Source organism: Manacus candei, unplaced genomic scaffold (genome assembly GCF_025592945.1).
Source record: "Manacus candei isolate 608988 ecotype Guabito, Panama unplaced genomic scaffold, ASM2559294v1 h1tg000046l, whole genome shotgun sequence".
Lineage (NCBI taxonomy): Eukaryota > Metazoa > Chordata > Aves > Passeriformes > Pipridae > Manacus > Manacus candei.
This window is the reverse complement of record NW_026138094.1, coordinates 242,408-264,029: the sequence shown is the minus strand read 5'-3', so window position 1 is coordinate 264,029 and position 21,622 is coordinate 242,408. Positions and strand designations below refer to the sequence as shown.

General features: G+C 42.7%; 1 protein-coding gene across 1 annotated transcript in view; it reads right to left on the bottom strand.

Annotated features, from left to right (window-relative positions):
• HCN4 (hyperpolarization activated cyclic nucleotide gated potassium channel 4) overlaps positions 1–21,607 on the bottom strand; it is a 148,366-nt gene extending 126,759 nt beyond the window's left edge. Inside the window, exons 1-2 of the mRNA XM_051796389.1 lie at positions 21,500–21,607; positions 15,080–15,171 (exon numbers count right to left, since the gene is read on the bottom strand). Of these exons, the coding sequence (XP_051652349.1) occupies positions 15,080–15,171; positions 21,500–21,562 (155 nt within the window). The 5' untranslated portion in view covers positions 21,563–21,607. The remainder of the gene's footprint in view (positions 1–15,079; positions 15,172–21,499) is intronic.
• Between the last annotated feature and the right edge of the window lie 15 nt (positions 21,608–21,622).

Here is a 21,622-nt window from a genome sequence, read left to right as displayed (position 1 = left end):
CCTTTCTCTGGACAATGGGGGCTGCAAAGGAGCCTTTTCAGTGTGTCAGGTCAATAGTCCAAAGACTGAGAAGGATTTGTGCTATAGATAGTAACAGCATCAAAGAGGCCATTACATCTTCAGCACCAGTAATCCCCATTTTAAAAACTCCATTATCTGACTGGTTCTTCATTTGCTTGTCACGTAATCCTTGTTGTTGTGGTAACTCAGAAACGAATGCTGGGAGCTTAATAGAGACACTGATGGAATTGCCTGTCTCTGGATTTAGTCAGGATGGTTATGGGCAAGACAGAAAGAAATCAGAGACTAATGGAGAGTTCAAAGATGTTAAGTGAGCAACAGGAATACAGTCTGGGAGGGTGCTGCTGCGATTATGAAATATTTATCAGACCTTCTTGGGGATTGACCTTTTTCTGATTTCCATGAATTGTTCAAGATGAATTCTCTGACTCTATTTTTCAGAAAACCATTCAGTGTAGGTCATAAATAGTGAACAGGTCTGTTCTCTGGATCAGAGATTGCTGGATTTCTACAGAAATCAGTGTCTACTCCTGGGACAATGAAAAACGGGTTCCTTTATTAACCAGAACACCAATTATTTGTTAATATTTACATCCTATTCTAGAAATTTAGATGTCTTGGTAAAACAAAGAATTACAGCACCTCTCTGCTCCTGGGCTGCCAATTGTAGTCAAGTTCAAACTGGCTCAAAACTCAATGTATGCCCTCCCCAGGAATGTCTGGGGTATTTTGGAGGACGTGAGCTGTAACTCAGGCAGCAGCCTGCCCTTTGATCAGTGACCTGAAGGGACAAGTAGGGCTCATTTCTCATCAAAACCGAAAAGGAAGTCCAATAGGTTTGTAAGCCAATCATGACTTAGCTGTGCAAGAATCCTTTGCTTTCAAAGAGTCTTCTTACCAGCCCAAAATGAGTCAAAAACAAGAGGCTGAGAATCAGAGTGATTATTCCTGGGGAAAGTCTATCAGGTGTAAGAAAGACCACACTGCCGAGTGCATCTGTATCCCAGATCCAGCCTCTCCAGATAACAGCCCTTGGCAGCCCAGCAAAAACCAGGTTTCTGCAGGATTAGGGAGAGATTATCACAAAGCTCTCATACTGTGAATGTACTAAAACAGGGAACACAAAGAAGAACAGTTATGGCATGAAACGTTGTCAGACTGTCTTTAACTCTCAGGAATTTGATGCAAAGTATGTTTTAAAACAGCTTTTGTAGAGACAATGCCTCAGGCACCCCCAAAGCACAGGACCCATGACTGAACAGTACCTCACAACAATGACACCAAATGACAAAACAAGGCTTCTGCCTTAATGAGCAGCTTCTGTAGTGCTTCTCCTGTGTGGGACTGCAAGGGCTCAGCACTCAGCCGTAGCATTTGATTGAAATATGGACTTTTGGGGTATAGCCTGATATTTTAGTCTTGATTTTGAGCAAAGTTATCTGTGGAGGAGAAGCCAAGATGCCATGTCTGAAAGGACAGCTCAGGAGCAGTCCATGAAAGAGCTGTAAAATATGAAGACACTAAAAGTGGATAGCAAATCAGTCAGATATTAGGTTGCCTTGAAAATACTTAGGAAGAAAAGATATCTCCACCTCAAGCTGCTGTATGTGTGAGGGGGATGTAGGAACAAGTTGTTTCCTTTAGAAAGGGTTCCCAGTCCTTGGTTAGTGAATCATAGGTGGTGGGGATGGATGCAAATTCTCTCCTGCTGCTTAATGAGGGGCAGCTGGCACACATCAAGGACTAAAGAGATGTGATGGCTGAATTCTCACCACTGGAGCCGAGGGAGGGGGAAAGATCATCCTTCACTGCCTTCACTGTCACCGTAACAAAGGTGTGACATCTCTGTCTGTCTGCAGTGCTCTGGACACGAAGCAGCCTCAGCAAGAGTGATTTATTACTATGTGCTCTTCATTTATTCTATGCTGTGAATTTGCAGGAAACAGCAGTTAAAGAAATGGGAAGATAAACCCAGATTTCAAATTGCCCTGGTGTGACACTTTAGCAAACAAGAGAATTGCTTTACCATAAATTGCTGGTGATGGCCAGGCTGTGCCAGGCTTCAGGAGATTCATTTCATCAGAATGAAGGGAAGAGCAGCTCTGCATTCCCAATGCCAGGCAGACTGCCTGAGGAGACAGGAGAGCGAGCTCTCATCTTTTAATGACAGATCTCTATTCAAGCTGCAGCGGTGGGGCCCTCAGTGTACCAGGAGCTCCAGCCAGGCTCAGGCCTGGGCACCCAGTCCTGCCCTGAGCTGCTGTGGCAGTACCTGTTTCCATGTTTGACCCTCAGTTGTTATTTGACTTTCCTGGGCTGACCTTGGCCTGTTACAGTCGCCAGCCCTGTCCTGCTTGCCCAGCTGAGGTACTGTGGGACTGTGCCCTGGTGGGAGGATGCTGCTCCTGCCTCTGCCATGGTCTCCCTCAGCTGCTGGCTTGCCTTTCCTTGTGGAACAGCCCTGCTCTTCCTGCTCCCTCTTAGTAATTTCACCTACCCTCTTGGTGAGGGCAAGGGGTGTGTGAATGACAGGGGTGGGATGCTTGTGGGTGGAATTAAAGAAGTTACTCTTCCATGATTACTTTCTCATTCACAGTTCTCTCCTTTTGCATACCTTCATCATGTAATTAATTGCCAGCAAGGAAAGGAAATTACAGTCTCAGGGCTAACTGGGATGGGGGATTGATATGGAGTAGGCTGGGTTAGAAAAAAGACAGAGCAACTAGAGAATGGCAGTGGCACCCAGAGCCTCAAGAACAAACCCAGCTCACACCACTCACATCAGCAGAGAGCCAGAACCAATGTCTTCACCTGATCAGTGGCCAGAGAGCACTTAGTGATTTCAGTTCTGTTCCCAGACTAAAACTGGATGAGCCATGGAAAGTAAACATTCTCCCTTTTTAAGGTGGCACATGCAAGGATAGGACAAGATTTTCTGCTTGAATCATTTGATAAATATGCAAAAGTCTGGAATTCTTCAGGGCTATTAAATATTTATCATTATGAAAACCATACATATCCAATGGAAGTGTTGTAATTTGAAGAGAAGAGACAGGCTTTTGGGCAGGTGAGTAATGTGAAGGATGTCTGTGCCTCACTGTGCCTCAGTGTCCCATCTAAACCTTTTCACAACGTCGGCACGAACTACTTCCAGTGGGATGTACCCCTGTCTAAAGATATTAAAGGATGAGTAGATGCACTGAAGTATGCTCCTGTTCCATAGATGGATTTGCCTTCATGTGATATTGAATTTAAAGTAATGGAATTATAAAATCTCAGTACAACGGAATGAAGAAAATACTGCTAATGCTGCAGAGCTCTCAGCAAATTGTCCTCCTGCCTCACTCAAGCATGGGAATCACAGTGATGCTCATTTCCCAGCAGTCTGCCTCCTAGGAAACGGAATATGCTGCTTCTTGCCCTTCTTCCAGAAGAGGACTTTAATGTCCCAGACTTGCAAATAGGGTCATATGCAATTCCATGACTCCCCAAGGTTACATTATCTCAGTTTCCAGTCCAAACATCAGAGAGTTACTGAGCAAAGTAAATTCCAAGTGTAGCTACCACACTGGGGAAGCTCTCCAGGAACAAACCTGCCTCAAAGCCAGAGCAGATGTAACTGTAGGATTATTTGTCACACAAACTCACAGGCCATTTGCTTTCCTTGCTCTTCAGTTTCCCTAAAGGAAGGTCAGCGTTTGTGCACTGAACTCCAGGGACTCCCAGCTTCTAGAACTGGTCGATGGACAACACAAACTGGATCAAACTTCACACTGTTCAAACTCCCTCACACCCTGCCCTAAAACATGGGGCCTTAAAGCAGGACTGTGTGGGGCAGGGCTCACACAGACGGGGTTTTGGCCCTTACAGAACTTCAGTTCTTCAGTGCAGTGAGAACCAAACACCCCTTTGTCCAACAGCACCATGTGCACCCTGTTCTCAGCAGACTCCTCGCCCTCCCCTCTGCAGCAGGAGGGCCCAGAGGCCCCTGCAGCTGTGCTGGATCCCTGTGGCACCCGGCAGGACTGTGGGGAGCACTGCCCTGCACAGCACTGCAGGAACTGGGACAGGGCCTGACACGGAAAGAGCCTTTAGAGCTCAGTCACCCAACACGCCAATTAAACAGGAGCAAGACACGCAGCTCTTTAAAAAGGCTTTTTTTCCTGCCATTGTTGCAGGTTTCTGAAAGGTAGATGGATGGATCAGACCAGTGAATAAGTGGGACAGTGGGAACGCTGCTAAAATAGCATCCCCTACCACTAATAGATCCCCTGCTCTGTTCCTGAAGGGGAAAATGTCCGTTTCCTTTGCCCTTCTTGTTGTTGTTGTTGCTGCTACTCCATATAGGTCTGAAAATAGATTTTTACAGTAAACAGCTCTGGGGGAAAAGGTATAATTGATCATGATGTCTTGGACAAGGCACCCTGTTGATAATCACACTGGGATAAAAAGGCATTTTCTACACCACATAGCTTCACTTTTTTCTCCCCACTGAAGTGAAGCTTTTGGGGTTCTTTTGAGGTCTGTATTAAAGTATGTGAATTAATACTGTCCAGCTTTGGCAATATTTTGTACACCCCATTGGCCTGCGTAGGATATACATTTCCTTTTGTATTCCTTTACTAGCAAGTATTTGTTTATGAAACTTAGCCTTTTAGCTCAAGCTGAATTTAGTAGTGTTGGTCTAGTGTTTTATCTCATCAAAACCAAGCTGGGGCTATGGAAGCAGCACTCTCAAAGGAGTCCAAAGTGTGATGTTCATTAAACAGCAAACGTGAATGACATGAAACCTTCCCTTCCAGCTCAGTGCACAAATCTAGAATACCAAGAATTTGCTTATTTTTTGAATCTGTGATAAGGGTTTAATCTTTCTACAGCTGCCATAACAAATTACTCCTTCAGCTACAGAAAGAAACCTTCTAAAGTGAAACCAGGAATTTCACAACACAGCAGCAATCTACCTGCTCCTTCCCCAAATCCATGTAGATGTAACTTGTGGCATGAGACAAGTGATGCTGAGTCACATGGCCCAGACGTATGCTGGGAGTCAGTACAAATGAACAGGTTTGTTCCTTGAGTGCCAGAGGCATCTCACAATCTTTAGCTGCCCTACCTCAGTGCTCCAAGAGAAGGCAGGTTAATGTTACTAAGGAATTATCTTAGCTTTCCCCTGACCATCCCATTCTCTCTTCTCCTTCCATCACTCTCCTCCTCTCCCCCCCTGTGTACAAGATGCCCTCACAGCCCTGCTCAGGTGGGCTCTGACACCCCCTGACCCTACAGCTTCAGTGGCACTTCAGACAGAATTTCTCCTTTAGCATAACCACTCCAAGTGTTTGAAATCAGCCTTGAAAACCAACAGATCTCTTTTAAGTAATGACTGCCTGACAATTCACTCAATGTTTTTCTACATCTACAAAGGTTATCTTTCACCAGCATCCCCCAAAATAAATAACAATGTGAATCGGTGATGTTTACCTTCTGCTCTTAATTTGGAAGATGCTGCATTCAAGAAGTACCAAATATTTGAGAATCAAAAGAAAATAAATTGAGATCTGTGTTGTTGAAGGAAGTTTATTTAAAGTGTCATGGCTGACAAGCTCAGTCAGAGAGGCAAACTTAAAATATATCAGATTTCTACAAGTGTGCTGTTCACTTAACGTGGGAGAAATGATCCAACTGACCTCTCCAGATGGCAAAGGCAAACTGAATTCCTTATGCCCCCACAGAAGGTGGAACAATGATTTTTTTAAAAATCTGATTTAATAGAAGAGACTTCAGAGTATCTCCACTGCTGCCCTCGGGATGAATTCCTGCCTGTTTACTCAGGGAGCCTGGAGCAGAGTTGAAGCCCAAATATCCAGTCCCAAAGCTGACCACGCTTTGGAAAAGAAGCTGTGCACAAAGAGGTCTCAAAGGGTCATTGCTAAGAGCAGGATAAAAATCCTACCCAATTCCAAATTCCACAATGACATTAAAACAGCAAAAGCACTGATTAATGAAGCTGTAAAGTTTCCACCTCCAGACCTCAGGAGCAGAAGGAATAATATAACCAATTAATATACAAAAGCAGAAATAAATAGAACAGGCAGCTGCCTGGAATCCCATTAAATTCTATAATAAGCACAATGCTGAAAATAACATTTAATTTTATGAATTTTTAAAATACTTAAGGATTAACCCCCATGCTTTTAAAGGTCTGCTTATAGCCCCAATTTTACTGGGTTTGTGTGACCAATACATATGTTTGCTCATTTATTTATTCTTTGTACCAAAGACTGAAATTTTGGCATTTAGAGTAAGATCTGTCCAAGTAAAAGGACAATTCTATGATTTCACACTAATGACAACATAACTAATAACATAATTTAGTTGATTTCTATATTTACATGTTTAATTAGTTGCTACTGATGAATGATGACTTGTAAGTTATATCTAACATATCTAAGTTATGGATATGAAATATTAGAAAGTACTTGAAGTTCAAAACCCCCACAGCCTAATTCCTGACTAATGAAGGACAGGAAACTTTCTGAACTGGTTCCTTTCCCATGGCTCCATGCACTGAGTTTTTGAACTTCTATTAACAGTCAGATTCCTAATATCTTTTGTCTGCTAACCATGAGACTCCTAATATCATCCAGGTTTTTAATGGATAGTCTCCTGAGGGGTTTGAAGCTCCTAAAAAGCTGTGGCAGGGACTCAGGGAGTTGATCAATAAATTCCCAAACTTACCATTTACCTGAAACATGTTATGGAGAGAAAATGTACAAAATCTCGATTGTTCACAGAGTCCTCTTTATATTCTAGTTAGAAAGTGTTCAATATATGCATGAGATGGCAGAAATAATCCATTTTTTTCCTCACTTGAGACTTTGTACTCTATCAAGCACCCTTTTGTATTAGGACCATGATATGCAGTTTTCAAGGGAATGATATGGAGATTCCAAGGGAATCTACATAAGCAGCCAGCAAAGAGGGCCCCTGCAGTCACACAGTCCTGCTGAAATAATTTGTGCTGATGTCTCTTGTTCTCTTGTGGCACCAGAACATCATCACATGGCATTCTCAGCTATCCATACCTTCCCCAAGTCCACCACAATGTCCCTGACAGAAACAGGCCTGAAAAGAGGAGCCTTTGTGAGTCATGGGCAGAGCTTTCCAACAGTTGCTAAAGGGGCATTTTAGAACTTCACAGTGAGGTAACAGTTACCTCTGTGACTTTTAATAGCTGCAAGTCTTTCCACTGCCATCAGGGAGCTTAATGCAGCAACAGCAAGGTGACTGCTGTCTAGGGGAGCTTCCCTTAGTCAGAGGAGAACACTCAAATCCTAGGGAATTCAATGGAATGCTAGACATCTATGCTACATCCATTACCTCGCACCAAAATACCTCCCAACAGAGTTTAGAGCACCGTGAGTAATATCTGTAACTTGTTCTTACAACCTCTCAGTAGGGGGAAAAGTATGTGCAGGTCAGCTGTACCCACCTACACATGCACAGATTTGGTGTCACATGTCAAGATGATGTGCACCTTCCCTTTGAGGCAAAAAGAGAGCAGATTTGCCAAGGTCCTTGTTTTTTTCTAGAGGATAATAGTGATGAATGCATGTGTGATTTGTCTGACCAAAGCAGGATGTCTGCAGTGTAGATCTAAGTCATTTACTCATCTCTCTCCACACCAACAGAGGCCCAGCTCCTCCCTGTAAATGTGTGTGTGTGTCTGCAAAGGGCTGCACAGCCCAGGCTCCTCCCCAGTGAGCCATGTAGAGACCGGCCTGGACGTGACCATCTGACGTGCAAAATTTAAACTGGGGGGAAATGAATGCTGCCCTTCCTGCCAGGAAAGGCTCTGCCAGTGTCCCAGGTCACTCACTGAAGCTGTGTCCTGCAAGAGCAGAGGCTGTGAGCACAGAGGAGGACACCTCTGTGCCTGGTCACCTCCCCTGATGGCCGCCCTGCTCAGCCTGAACTGCTGCCACCACGTCTTCCCTCAGGGACTGACCTCATTCCACATCCTACTCAGGTTGTGTCTGGACAAGGCTGAACGGAGCCAGAGCTGCTTAAAATGTGGGATGTGATTATATACTGCCTTGAGTGGGAACCAGCCTTGGACACCTGGGAGCATGAGCCAAAATCCCACAGTTTGAGAGACTAATGGATGATTGTCATTGAGAACACTGAGACAGAGACTGAGGAGACATGGGGAGCCTGCAGACCTAATATATTTCTTCAATAAAATGACTCTTGTCCATATTGTTTTTCCTATAAAATGCACAAGTTTGCACATGCTTTTCTGTGCCTTTTAATTGTGCACACCCTGAGCTGGTTTTATGCAACCTTGGAGTGGGTTTTCAGAATACAATGGGAGTGTGTTTGACATCTCTGTAATGTTTTTTTTTCTGGGAATGGATTTGCCCACTCACAAGGAAATCTTATTCAATAACCTCCTTGTGTCAACACAGTCAGAATTAATCACGTCCTCCATTACACAGAGGAGAAGTTTCCATATCCCACAGGAATATGCTGCAGCCGTGGCAGAAATCCTCTCCCTGAGTTACTGATTGTTTTGACAAGTAGGGTCAAAGTGTGTCCCACAATTACCCTGGATTTCCAACAGCTACAGTGCTTGGTTAGTTGAGGTATAGGAGCAGCCTCTGATTGACTGGAACCATTTGTTATTTTATCTGGAAGCAGACATACTAGATGGAATGAAGCAAAAGATAGCTGGTAGAAATTCTTGATTTTCCTATGATCACAATAAGCATCTAGAGCTGGCTTCCTCTCTAATTAATAGAGATCTAATAAAATAGTTTCAGATTACTTAGAAAGCAGCTTTAATCTAGGCAAAGACTTCCCTCTGCTCTGCCCAGCAACCAGTACCAACAGGCAGATTTTATTATCTTCTCTTTTGCACTCCTATCAATAATGCCAGAGAAATTATTACCCTGCAATTTCCCTCCACGTCACACAAACAGTTCTGTACTTCAGCAGACAAGAAGTGCCTCATGTTACTTATTTTCTAGATACCACTGCACAGCTGGAGCAGGCACAGTAGTTCCACAAAAAGAGACCAAACAGACCAGGATTCTATTGACTCCCTTACCTGGGTCCTGCTGCAGACAGATATTACAGAAGAAAACTCCTCTGGTCAGTTCCAATTGCTGGATAATACACTGGTCTGCCAGTTTTCCAAACAGAAAACTAAGTGGAAATCATTTTAAACTCAATGAATGCATGTTCTTAGAGGCAGGATATGGATTACTGAGATTTTGACAGTATTTCAGAGCAAGGAAAGGCTGTTGCAAATTGACCAAGTGGAATCAAAGTGCTCCCTTGTTCACAATTTAATAAAAACTGGCACCTAAACTGCATCCATTTGTACAAGTGATGCACAAGCCCAACAAATGTAGGTGTTACTGCTTTCCTGGGAATGCACAGGTTTTCCATCTGGCAAAGCTTCAGCATGTGGCTTCTTGCAGAGCTGGAATTTGAGGCAGAAATTTGACTTCCCTATTCTCAAAACACAACAAGAACAAACAGGAAATCAGATTTCCAAGGAAATCTGTGTGGTAGAGTTGTTGTCAAAGTTGATTCAGGAAAAAGAGACCAAAATGCTCTAGATTCAGCATTTAACACTGATAAGAAAGCAAACAGAAATGTCCACCTGCACACAGAGAAATACACACAGAAAGTAATTCAAATTAACTTCCTGAGGATCCACAGATAGGCAAAGTCTTTGCCAATTCCTTGAGTGAATGAAACAAAGATTGGCAAAGTGATAAATAAGGATTTATCTGTCAGCACAATACAGAGTGTGATTTAATACAACACTATTCAAGGTCAAACATGTGGGAAGAAAATATGGAAACATCTAAAGATTAGGGGACTGTACCTTGACAAAGCAGTGGCCCTAAAAAGGACTGCCTGCGTGAGCTCTCAGGGCTCTCATGACCATGGGTAGTGAGGAACAATGTGAAGATATGGGAAGAAAAAAGTCTTAATCAAGAAAGACATAACAATGTCAAATGTTTGTCAGATCTGCGTCCCTGCTGTGTACAGCTCAGGCTTTAGGCACCTCTTTAACCAGTGTGCTTCAGGCCACACTCACTGGGCTCTGCCCACGGCCCAGCTGCCTGACAGGCTGAACTCTGCCCACACAGACCAAACGTGCTCTTCATCCTTTTGCTCTCTTTGAATGAGCAACTTGTTAGGACTGCTCAGCTCTGGCTGCTGAAAGCCAGTCTTGGGCTAGTTAAACTTCTGTGCTTGTTTTCCCACTTGGAAAAAGCAAATTGGCTCTCGCTGGGGCCCCTGTTCCCAGCGTTGCTCACAATCAGCAGCTTGGTGGCTTCAGACATATTCCTGCCTGGTGTGCCATGCATTTGGCTAACAATGTGTCAATTCAAATTACAACTGCTCCGAGGAAAGAGCCTAAAAATAGAGGCCTTCCAGGTGGCTCAGCAGACAGATCCATTTGCCATACATGGTAGAACAAGTGAGCCTTATCAGACTACGCCTGGAGAGTAAAAATACCCCATTATGTTACACCAGGAGTCAGTGCTGGGCTGAGACAAGGGAAGGACTCAGCAAGTACCTCACTGTGCCTTAGGGGACTGGCTGCCAGCAAACACTGAAGCCCTTCTCACTTCTCACACCTCCTCCAGCAACCTCTGGGGGGCTTCAGCGTTTGTGTACTTGAGAGAGGGGTATGTTGCTCCCCCTGAGCTGTACCTGCCCATCAGTTCACTGCTGTGAGGCCTGTGATGTTCTCCACCATCTGTTTCCTTTTAAAGCGTGCCAGGTAAGCGTGTCAATAGCAAAGACATAATACACACCCCTAGATACTCTTCACAACATGGAGAAAGATTCCACCACCTTTCTCCATCACCCAGCAGGAAGAATCATTCCTATCCAAACCTAATTCAAAGTGACTTTGAGACACTGCAGTTTTTTCCTTGAATTTCCTGTTAGACTCATGCCTTCCTTCTTCAGCCCCAGGACCTGCCACTCTCATGAAACCCTGTAGGAACTTTTCACTGGCCACAGCAATGCCTGACAGCTCCATCTATCCTGCTCTGTAGGTCAGCAGCCAGGGCTTCCCTAGACTCAGGACGTTATTCAAAAACTTCAGCATCATCTTCAAGTGAGGCTGCATGTTCCCAACAGAGTCCTTAATCCTCAAGAACCTGTATCCTGTTCCTCAGTGCAGTGCACAGCTGTGTCACACCTTCCTGTACTGCTTTCCTCACTGTGTCTGTCATCCAGCTGTACACTAAGCAATGTCCCCCACATGAAGTTTGCTGTTTTCCCTCCTTTTTCCTTGAACTCTGAATTCTGTGCTGTTTGAATAAAAGCACTGACCAACATCAGCTTCTCAGTACAGCAAGAAGATTCCAACTAAATTGCTCATCTGATAGCATCCACGAAATATCTCAATACAATTGTAAAAATAAATTGTGTCCTGTCACTGTGCAAAAGGAAGAAGAAAAATGAATATTGAACAGCCACGGATCCAACCAGACACAGCTCCAGTCTGTCTCTGAGCCAAATTTATAATTACTTTTTCTATTTTATCAAATTTCAAGCAATGCACTTCAATGGAGAAAGTTAGGAAGAACAATTCTGAAGTTAACATGAGCGTAATGGAATTTGTAAACTCTCATATAAGAAAAGTCATCAGCTGGAACCTGAACTCCCTGACTTGTTCCCTTTAATCAGCAATGACTTGCCAGTGTCTTCTGGATCTTCACGCTACTTCAGAGAGCACTTTGAGGTGCTCAGACAGAGCACTATTTTGTCTTCTATCTATTTAACTCCTTTTTGGACATTTCTTTCTTGAATGTTCTTCTACACCCTTGCAATAATATATCCATACACTTCAATAATATTAAGTATCATGATCCCTCTGGTACACGACCCAGATTGAATTTTAAAGCTGTAATATATGCTGAGGTCCTCAGTTCTTAGTGTCACATCATTAACAGATACTCCCACTAACAGATACTTTTTTATTTTTTTTTTAATTGTATTTCTAGCTCTTAAATTCACAAACTGGAGTTTGGAAAATCTTATGCACACACTATGAGTGTCTAAGCTTCTGTCATCCCAGAACAAAAGAGGGCAGGAACTGGCTCATGAACTAATGCTGATGCTAAAAGTTGTCCATTGGTGCCTATAAAATGCAAGACAATCTCAGTGGAGCAAGGCAGCTGCTTCCTGGTGCCAATTCCATGGGAATTTTGGCAAGGCTGAGTCTCTTCATCTCATTCCTACTTCAAACTGCACAGCTATCCTGCAGTGCTCATGGAATAAGCAAACACGTGACCCTGCTCAGGCATTACCAATTGCACAGCTCACTTATCCATTTGTCATTGGGGTTTTTTCAGGGAAAATATTATTGAGTTACATATTGATGAGTATATGATACAACTTCTCAAACCCAATCAAAGATATTGTGTCATGAAGGGATTATTTTATATGTTGCTTTAATGGGAGAAAATTCACAATTTCTGTTGCATGCTTTTTTCCCAAGCAGTGTCTCTGACCCTCGGACTCTGAAGGTTACGTTCACGAATTTACAACCATTTCAAGGCAAGACCAAAATCTGAGTTTAAAGGGTGTGACAGAGTGACTCTTAATGGTTGTCTCCTGACATATTTCATGTAGCTGAGGATTTACCCAGTTTTGTCTGCTTGCATTCTGACAACAGGGAATAATTTGGAAATCCTTCTTTATGGAAATATCAACTAAGTTCAGAACTAAGTATCTGAAAATTGAGTGGCACTTCATGGTATATATTAAATACTGATGAGTGGTGCTTGAGTGTAAGTGATTTGGCAAACCTAGAAAAGGTCACTTAGCAATTAAGTAACCGACAGAAGTTGTTTCAGGACATGTGTTCTCTCTTCTTGAAGGCTTATTATGAAAGCAGGTAAGAGACAGAGGATAAAGGTATGCACGCTGGTGGAATGAATAATATGTGTGCCTGTGTGCAAAATTCACAAAACTACAGTTCCCCAGCTGCTGTATATGATATGCTGAGAGTTTCTTTTGAGTTGTCTGAATATTTTAAAAGAATGAATAAAGGGATTTTATTCATCCCTTTGAAAAGGATGAATAACAAAGCATTTTTTTCAAAACTGTAGTATTTATAAAGATGGTGTCTGGATTTTGTGCCTGATTTGATTTCCTGCATCTTATACATGGCTAATAGAACATATAGTTCTATATGGTTCTTATTACTCAAAGAAGCAACTAGAAAAATGTGATTTTGACCTAAGAAAGAAGGTGCTTACTTTCACTGTGGAAAAGCTGCTGATTATTGTCAAGGGAAGGAATCATGAGAAGAGTAAGAGGGGATCTCTGGGGAAAAGTATAAGAACAGGAAAACCCTATAAAAACACTTCCCTGTTAAACTCTCAAAGCTTCCAGCAACCTACAATTCAAGGGCTCTCTGGTTCTAAGGGTTATTATTTCTACACATGACCCATCACAGATTCTTTTTCACTAATTACTTTTCAGATCCATGTAAACTTTTGGCATCCACAACAACAACTTATGGCAAAGAGACCCATGGATGATGAATTTTGTGCTTCTGTACAGTCAAGTGTGTGTTCAGTATTTTTATACATTTTTCTTAAAAATAATAAAACCTTTTAAAATATGAAGTAATGTATTTTGCTTTGCTTTACAAGAAACTCTCAGATTAATGCATCCTTTGCTTTTTAAAACCATAAGAAACCACAGTCTTGCATAACTGACACATGCTGGAGAAGAACAGGTACAGATTGCATCACCTTCCTCTGCTGCTTTGAATGGAAGTGAAAAGCCCAGAAAAAGTCATTTCTTCTCAATATGAAGAGTGCTTTGCTTTACTTACAAGCATATGAGTCTGCACTTGCACAGAAAAGTAAAGTATTCTCTGCTGTTCACTGTCCAATAATACCTTTAAAACTGCCAGATACTCTCAAAGTGCTCCTGTTACTACCTAAAGTCCTGAGTCTCTGTGGTAAATGGCTTTTGTTCCACCAGTGAGACCTCTACAACAAAAAGACAGCACTCATCATGATAAAGGCACGGTCATCTCGCTCAGCACCTTCCATGTGGCATTAAACTCTCCTGGAGACACACTGGACTTCCATGGCCAGAAGCACAAATCCTAAAAACAACTTGCAGGCAGTTTCCCAGATAAACAGGCAAAGCTGTTTATCACCAGCAGCACCAGCAGGCCAGCAAACTTCTTTCTGGTTTGAAGGTAACTCACTGCAGTAACCTGTATGACACCTTCTGACAGGAGTTCCTGACCACACAGGGAGCATGAACAAACCCCTGGGGAAGGGGATGTGCAGATCACTGCAAAATCGTTCTTCTGGGGAGGAAGAAATGCCCTAATGGTAGAAAGTTCAGGTGACTTGTAGATTCTCTGCAGCAGTGGCTTTCAATCGCAGTCACACTGCACAGAACACAAAATGTACTCCAAGGCCCTGGAAATGTTAGCACAATAACTATAAAACCATTCCCTTCCAGTCCTTTACCCTTGAGTTAAAATATTCTCTGTCAGCCTCTTAAAGCACAGACACAAACAATTATTTGACATTAGCACTGCTGGAATTAAGACAGTTTTACATCTACCTTTATAATGAATGTGGAGCCATGAAAATGCTTTTTGGAAAGGGGCTGTGTTTGAAAATATTGCTTTGCAGCCTGTGAGGAGAAAAAGCAGCCTGAGAATGATCTCCAGCCTTCCACTGTGACCCCAAGCCCCATTTCTGTTCAGGTAACAGAAATGTCTCTTAAAAATTACATTTTTCTTGATTAATGAGAGAGCTTATGTCAAATGGCATCTGAGCTTCCCACTGACATCAGGCTGTTGTTAAACATTAGCAAATACCCTGAGATAGGAAAACAAAATATCTTCCATCACAAATGGCATTCCATCTATCACCCTTGATATTTTGCTGAGAATAACAACTAAGATTGTATTTATTTGCATCCCTGTCTATTCAGGTCTTGTGTAACAACAGCAAAGAAGACTGAGTGAGGCTCTCACTCTTACCTTCTGTCAAACAGGTTCAAGAAGAAATCAGCTGAAGCTGGCAAAACTGTTGTGCTGTGAACTTGCTGGATGATCAGAATCATGCACAGGTTCTGCAAAGAATGACAACAGATATCTCAGTTTTCATGCAGAAAATAAATTAGACTGAACTGAGCAGCTGCCTACTGTATTAAAATTAACAAAAAAAATAACTTGGGAGTACAGAGAAGATATTCCATATTTATGAAATGGTGATACTATGCTTGGCTCTATAAAAACATGGGGAAAAAAACCAGCTCATGTCCAAGAGGTACTAAAACAGGCTCAGAGATGAAAATGGGTTATTATAAAACTGTATCCTGAAGAAATGTCCAAAGCTCACTCGTGCTTGCCCATTTAGCAAATGTCCCCAGTGAAATCAGGGACAATGGAGGAGAGCTCTGTTTGGCCACCTGTATCATCAGAGGTTGATGTTTGCACTTGTCACAACTTCACAGATTAATTTCTTATGATATACAGGAAGATAACACTCCAGAACAGGGAGATATCCCATGCCTGGTACTGACTGAGGGAAGATAATCTCGTGGAATGTCAGATGTCTTTGAGTCAGTCAAACACTGACTGGGCAGTGCACTGTCCCCAGGGAGACTCCATCAGTGCAGGCTGGAGGGAACCTGACCCAGAGCGCTGACAGGGAAGATGATGAATCTCACTCATTTTCATTAGCAAGAAGAGAACAGTGTACATTACAGTACAGATGCAATCCAATATCAAAGCAGAAGCCTTTGAGTGATGGAGAAAAGTCAGGTCTTCAGGTTGTGTTTTAGGCTATTAGAGCAAACGAGGATTCCTTGGGTAACACTGCATGCTTTGGATCAATATTCTTCTTCTACACATTCTGTCATCTTTGGTGAGGTGGGAACGTCTCCAGTATCTAACATTACATGATTTGGGGAAACTACAAATAGTTTCCCCAAATCATGTAATAGTTTCCCATTCTGTAGCCCATTCCCTGGCTCAGAGGCTCCTGGCAGAGAATATGACTCCCACAGAAGTTACTGGTATCCTGCTGCAGGAGATTAAAGACCCCCCATTTTACATGTGGTAAATACGAGTAACTACATTAACCTTAAGCTGAAGGAGAACATTTTGTTATATAAGCACATCCCTGCTCCTGTAATGCTATTCATATTAATACAAAACACAGGGGAGATTAAGCAAGTAAATTAAATTTATTAGCATTCTGCTGCTTGCTTCCTAAAGAGTGTGGGATTCAGGGGACCAAAGGCTCCTTCTCGTGTGGCACAGACTCCAGGCTGGGTGTCAGAGGGACAGCCACACGTGCCAAGGTGGGGGTCTATGTCCCACATGGTACTTTTTATTGGGAAGCACAGTAACTGCTTGGGTGCATGGCAAAACCTCATGTCACTGACAGCAGGAAGTATTATTCTCTGATTTAAATGGCTGTATATTTGGAACAGGAACTGAAATGTAATATTCTGTTTTATTCTATTCAGGCACAGAGAAAGAGGCACAGATATATTACACTGGCTAGACATATTTAGTCCTCTATTCACCTGCTCCACGAAATCCTTGGTTGAGCACATGATAATCCAGTAGACTAGAAAGAGAATTCAGAATTAGGGTGGTGGGGAGGGAATATCCTTCTCTGAAAATGCACAAAAGTTCAAGGCATTTTCTTCCTCTCTATGCACACATAACTCTCACTGACATCAGCTCTGGGACTGAAGTTTAAAGACAGAATCAAAGATGTATTTCTTCCTACAAGCTCACTGCAAGAACTGCTAAAATCAGTTAAATGCAACTTGAAGGAAAAAAAAAATCTATATTTTTCTTTACAAAAGAAACAAACTCGGGCAGAAACAAACTTTGATGAGTTGTCAGTCAGTATTCCTGTTATTGCTGTGTTTATAGCAGTATATACAGATTTACATTAGGAAACATCCAGAGCTAATCGGTGCAAGAGTTAAAAACTTAAATAATTCCAGTTTCTGTCAATATCCAAGACTGTCAGGAATTCAGTTTACAATAATTACTCCAAGTCCAGTGACTGCTAGGGTCACTCTTTAACCAGTGGTTAAATGAAAAATGAGAGTTGATTGGTATAGGAAATCTTGGCAATGGCTTGGACTATTTCTCCTTCTACAATCCTCATCAAATAAGGGGCACACAACAAATTGCTTATCTCTGATCTGCAATTCTCCCCTCCACCCAGCTGGAAATTTGAATTAATTAATAAACGCCCTTATGTTTTCAAGGTCATGGAAAATGAAGAGCACTCAGCAAAATGGATGCACTGACAGTGAAGGGTGTTTGTGGGTGGGTTTTTTATGTAAATGGAAAAATCTGTGAGGCAGCAGCTCCTTCATCTGTACCGTGAGTGCTAAAGTTAGACAGCTTAAAAGGAAATAAAGGGAGTGCTAATAAATTATGCTTTGAAAAAATGTGACCTTCCCTAGAAAAAGTCTGAGGCTTTCTGGAGCAGAGTCTCCAATCACACAGTGAGGCCAATGACACCATGAAGTCAGGGGGCTTCACTCTGGCTTTGGTCTGTCCCTGCTGACTGTGGACAACTCTGCTTTGTGGCTCCTTTTTTCCTCACATAACTAAGTGCACACATAACACACTCTACTTTATGAGCTTTCACAGCTCCCCTGTAAAGCTCAAGCACCCTCACAAATGACATAATTTAAGGAGTAAGATCACAGAGTCACAGGATGGTTTGAGTTGGTGGGGACTTTAAAGATCATCCAGTGAAGGTGTCATTCGGGTATATGACACTTGACAAGTTAGGAATGTCACCACTAGATAAACAGGAACAATATGTGAACTAGCAGGATCGGTTCCTGGAGGAACTAACAGGATCAGTTCCTGGAGACACACTAAAACTTAATAACTTCTGGGGAAAAAAGGATAATCGAAGATACTGAGCCAGAAGGGCCCTTTAATTCTTGTGGGGCTCGAAGGGCGGATTCTCAATCCAATCTTAATCTTGACATGGCCAGTGAAGAGAGAGACTGTGAGGTATAACTGCAAATTACAGCTGGGGGCCTCAGGAAAGACATTGGAGCTGCTGGAGCGAGTCCAGAGGAGGCCACGGAGCTGCTCCAAGGGCTGGAGCCCCTCTGCTCTGGAGACTGGCTGGGAGAGCTGGGGGTGTTCACCTGGAGAACAGAAGGCTCAGGGAGATCTCATTGTGGTCTTCCAGTACTTTAAGGGAACTTATGAAAAGTAGGGAGGGGGACTTTTTGAATGGGCAGACAGTGACAGGGCAAGGGACAATGGTTTTAAAGTGCCAGAGGGCAGGGTTAGATTGGATATTGGGAAGAAATTCTTCCCTGTGAGGGTGGGGAGGCCCTGGCCCAGGTTGCCCAGAGCAACTGTGGCTGCCCCATCCCAGGAAGTGTCCAAGGCCAGGTTGGACGGGGCTTGGAGCAACCTGGGCTAGTGGAAGGTGTCCCTGCCCATGGCAGGGGGGTGGAATTGGATGGTTTTTAAGATCCATTCCAACCCAAATAATTCCCAGATTCTGTGGGATTCTGGTGCCAAACACAAGTCATCAGACTTCACTCCTACTTTACAATGATACTGAAGTACCTTCAGTCAGAAACGCACTGATTTAGTTTCTGTTTTTCATTTAAAAATGTAAAGCTTATTGCAAGGGGGTAAATTCTGTCAAGGAAAAAAGTGAAACAGGATAAAACTGCTGAGTAAAATTCAGTGATTGCAGTTCACACAGCTGGGGAATGAGGTCTCCTGAAACATGAAGTTCCTCAGGACAGCAGAGGCCACCATAAGAAACCTCTAAATTCACCTCCCCCATGCTGACACATGTTGGCAGAACTGGATGAGGGTATTTTGGGGAGGGGTACAGAACTGCTGGGCAATAATCCCAGATGCTGCAGTTTCATTAGAGCTGAGAGATGTGGGCAGTGAGGCCGCCCACTGCAGATCACATTCTGATGAAAGCAGGTACAACTACAGGAAACATTAATTAATGGAATAAACTTCAGGAAATACCACAACTTCTAACAAAGCAACGAAGGAATAAGGTAACACTATTTATTACAGAAATCAAAGCAATAAATCAAGTATTCTGAATAAAGCATTCTCACTAGCCTGTCCTTTATGTCTCTGGAGTAATCCCATTCATCCTTTTAACACGGCTGGGTAGAAGCAGATGGGAAATTGTCAGTACCACAGGGAAACTTCCAGAATTTCTAAAATGTACCTTTTGTTCCTTATTTTATCCATTTCATGCACCTGGCAGCCTGGATTTTGTTAATACACTATTTGTCCAATTTGTATGAGCTACTGCAGTCCATCCCCTGCACTTGTGGCAAATCTACACTCGCACTTGGCGGTCACGGTGACATGACTTTATTGTTGCTGTTATTACCTCCATTATTATTAAAAATCAATAATGTAGACAGCTCAGCAAAATGTCCAGTACCAAAATCAACTGTTAAATGTCTAACAGTAGTATTAACCCATTATCAAATCCATATGGTGCAGGAATGGATCTCTCTTCCTGCATGGATCTCTCTACTTCTGGCAGAGTTTCTGTAATTTATTGACACGACCAGGTACTTCTGCAGTGAGAAAATTAACTTGTACCACTGCAGTCTGTGAAGTACAAACCTGAAGTACATCACAGTGATAAACCCTCAGCACCTATGTGGGATTTGCCTTCTCATTTCTGATGAAACACATTTTAAGCTGTCAGTCTCCTGACAGTTTTTACCTGTCTCTTTCTTCTACATTTCATTCTGTAATTTTAAAAAATTGGCAGCCTATTTAGCCTTAAAAAAAACCACTCAAAAATCCCAACAAAACATTTTAACCATTGTCCTGCATTGCTGCTCTCTGAATCAACAACTAATCATGCAATTCCCCAAGGAAATCAGAATCAGCAAGAGCTTGTGTATCAGCCTTAACACAGTGCTCATTTTACTTTACAGACATATAAAACCATAAGGCATTCACATCCAAAAAGCAAAAGCAAACTAACAGACCCCAGTCAAGCAAAAACCCATGAGCAGATGGGAGTATGTGATGCACTTGGTTTCCTTCTGCCTCTTTCAGACCCACATTTTGAAATTTTGGTTTGGTGAAATACTAAGCTTTTGTTTTCCCCCTGCAGAAACCTTTAGCACATCTGCCAGAAATCACTCTTGGAAAACAGACACTGCAAACAAACTGTTTCCCACAGAACTTCAGCTGAATTACAGGGAAAATAGATTTACTACTTGTACTCATACTGTCTTTCTCTGACAATAATATTCACCTTCTTCTGTAGATTGCAAGAAAGTCCCAAGTCTGCAGGCAAATTCTGAATGTTTGACAAGCACAATTTGAGAAATCCTTGTGGGGAAGCAGTTATTAGACAAGGCAACTGGCAGCTGGGAAGCCCACGCTGTATCTATCCCCTGTTTCACTGCTGATTTCTCTGGATGACCTTGTCAAGTCATTTAATGCCTTTCTGCCTGTGTTCCCCTCTCTGCAAAATGTTTAGACAAACACCTCCCTTTTGGAAACACTGTAAAATTGTTTATTTTGGAATGTTCCTTGGATGTTAAAGTGGCTCTGGGGTGCGACACTGGACGAAAACCAAAACATCCACAAGACGTAAATGCCAATCTGCTATTTTCTAATAGATTAAAATTCACAGTTTAATAGATTAACCTTGTGCTTGAAGGTTTTATTTTCGAGGGGACAGTAGTTACTCATTCTATTTTAACCTTATCTATCAGCCAAGTCAGAATCATCAGTGCAAACGATAAAAATAAGAAAAAGCAGGAAAAATTGGCATAAACTTTGTTCTGTCCTTAACTTAAGAAGCATGATTATTTAGACAAGTTTCACGTTGGGCAGCTACGTGCTGCTGGCAGTGGGCAGTGCTGGGAACTGGGATTAAAGTTCCTGGGATGTCACCCTTAGGCGTGCTCGTGGTTTAAGGGAGGCTGGTGGTGATGGGCATCCAGGAGCCCATTCAGGTCAGTCCCAAATGGCACCCGGCTCCTCCCTGCCCCCTCGGTGACCTTGACCAGCTCATGAGCATTACTGTTAATGCCCAAGATACGTTCTATAAATGGAATACCTAAGTGCAGTCTTATTATGAGTCATTTCACCACTGCTCCTCAGCCAGGGAAAGTATAGCATTCCATAATTGTAGGAGCAAGCTAATAGCAGAGAGGGAGCAAAATGGGGAGAAAAGCGCAATTTTGATTTATTAATCCACCTGTTGGCCCACGCTGGTTTAAAAACATCCAGCACACACTGAAAAGAGCTTTTTTGAGACCCCGCTTCAGGTACCACAAAAGCCCTGTTGTAACTCTGTGAAGCGAGCAGCACACCAAGAAACGGAAAGGCAATTGAGAATGTAGGACAGCGTTTTTAGAGGGACCTGTCGTGTTTCACCTGCGGAAGGATGTGTGCTGATATTATGAGAAACACAGCGTCGTGGCCGGCTTCCACGGGCATTTCTCTGAGGGCACTGACAGCCCACGAGACCTTCACCTCCTTCTCCTCCTCGCTGCGCAG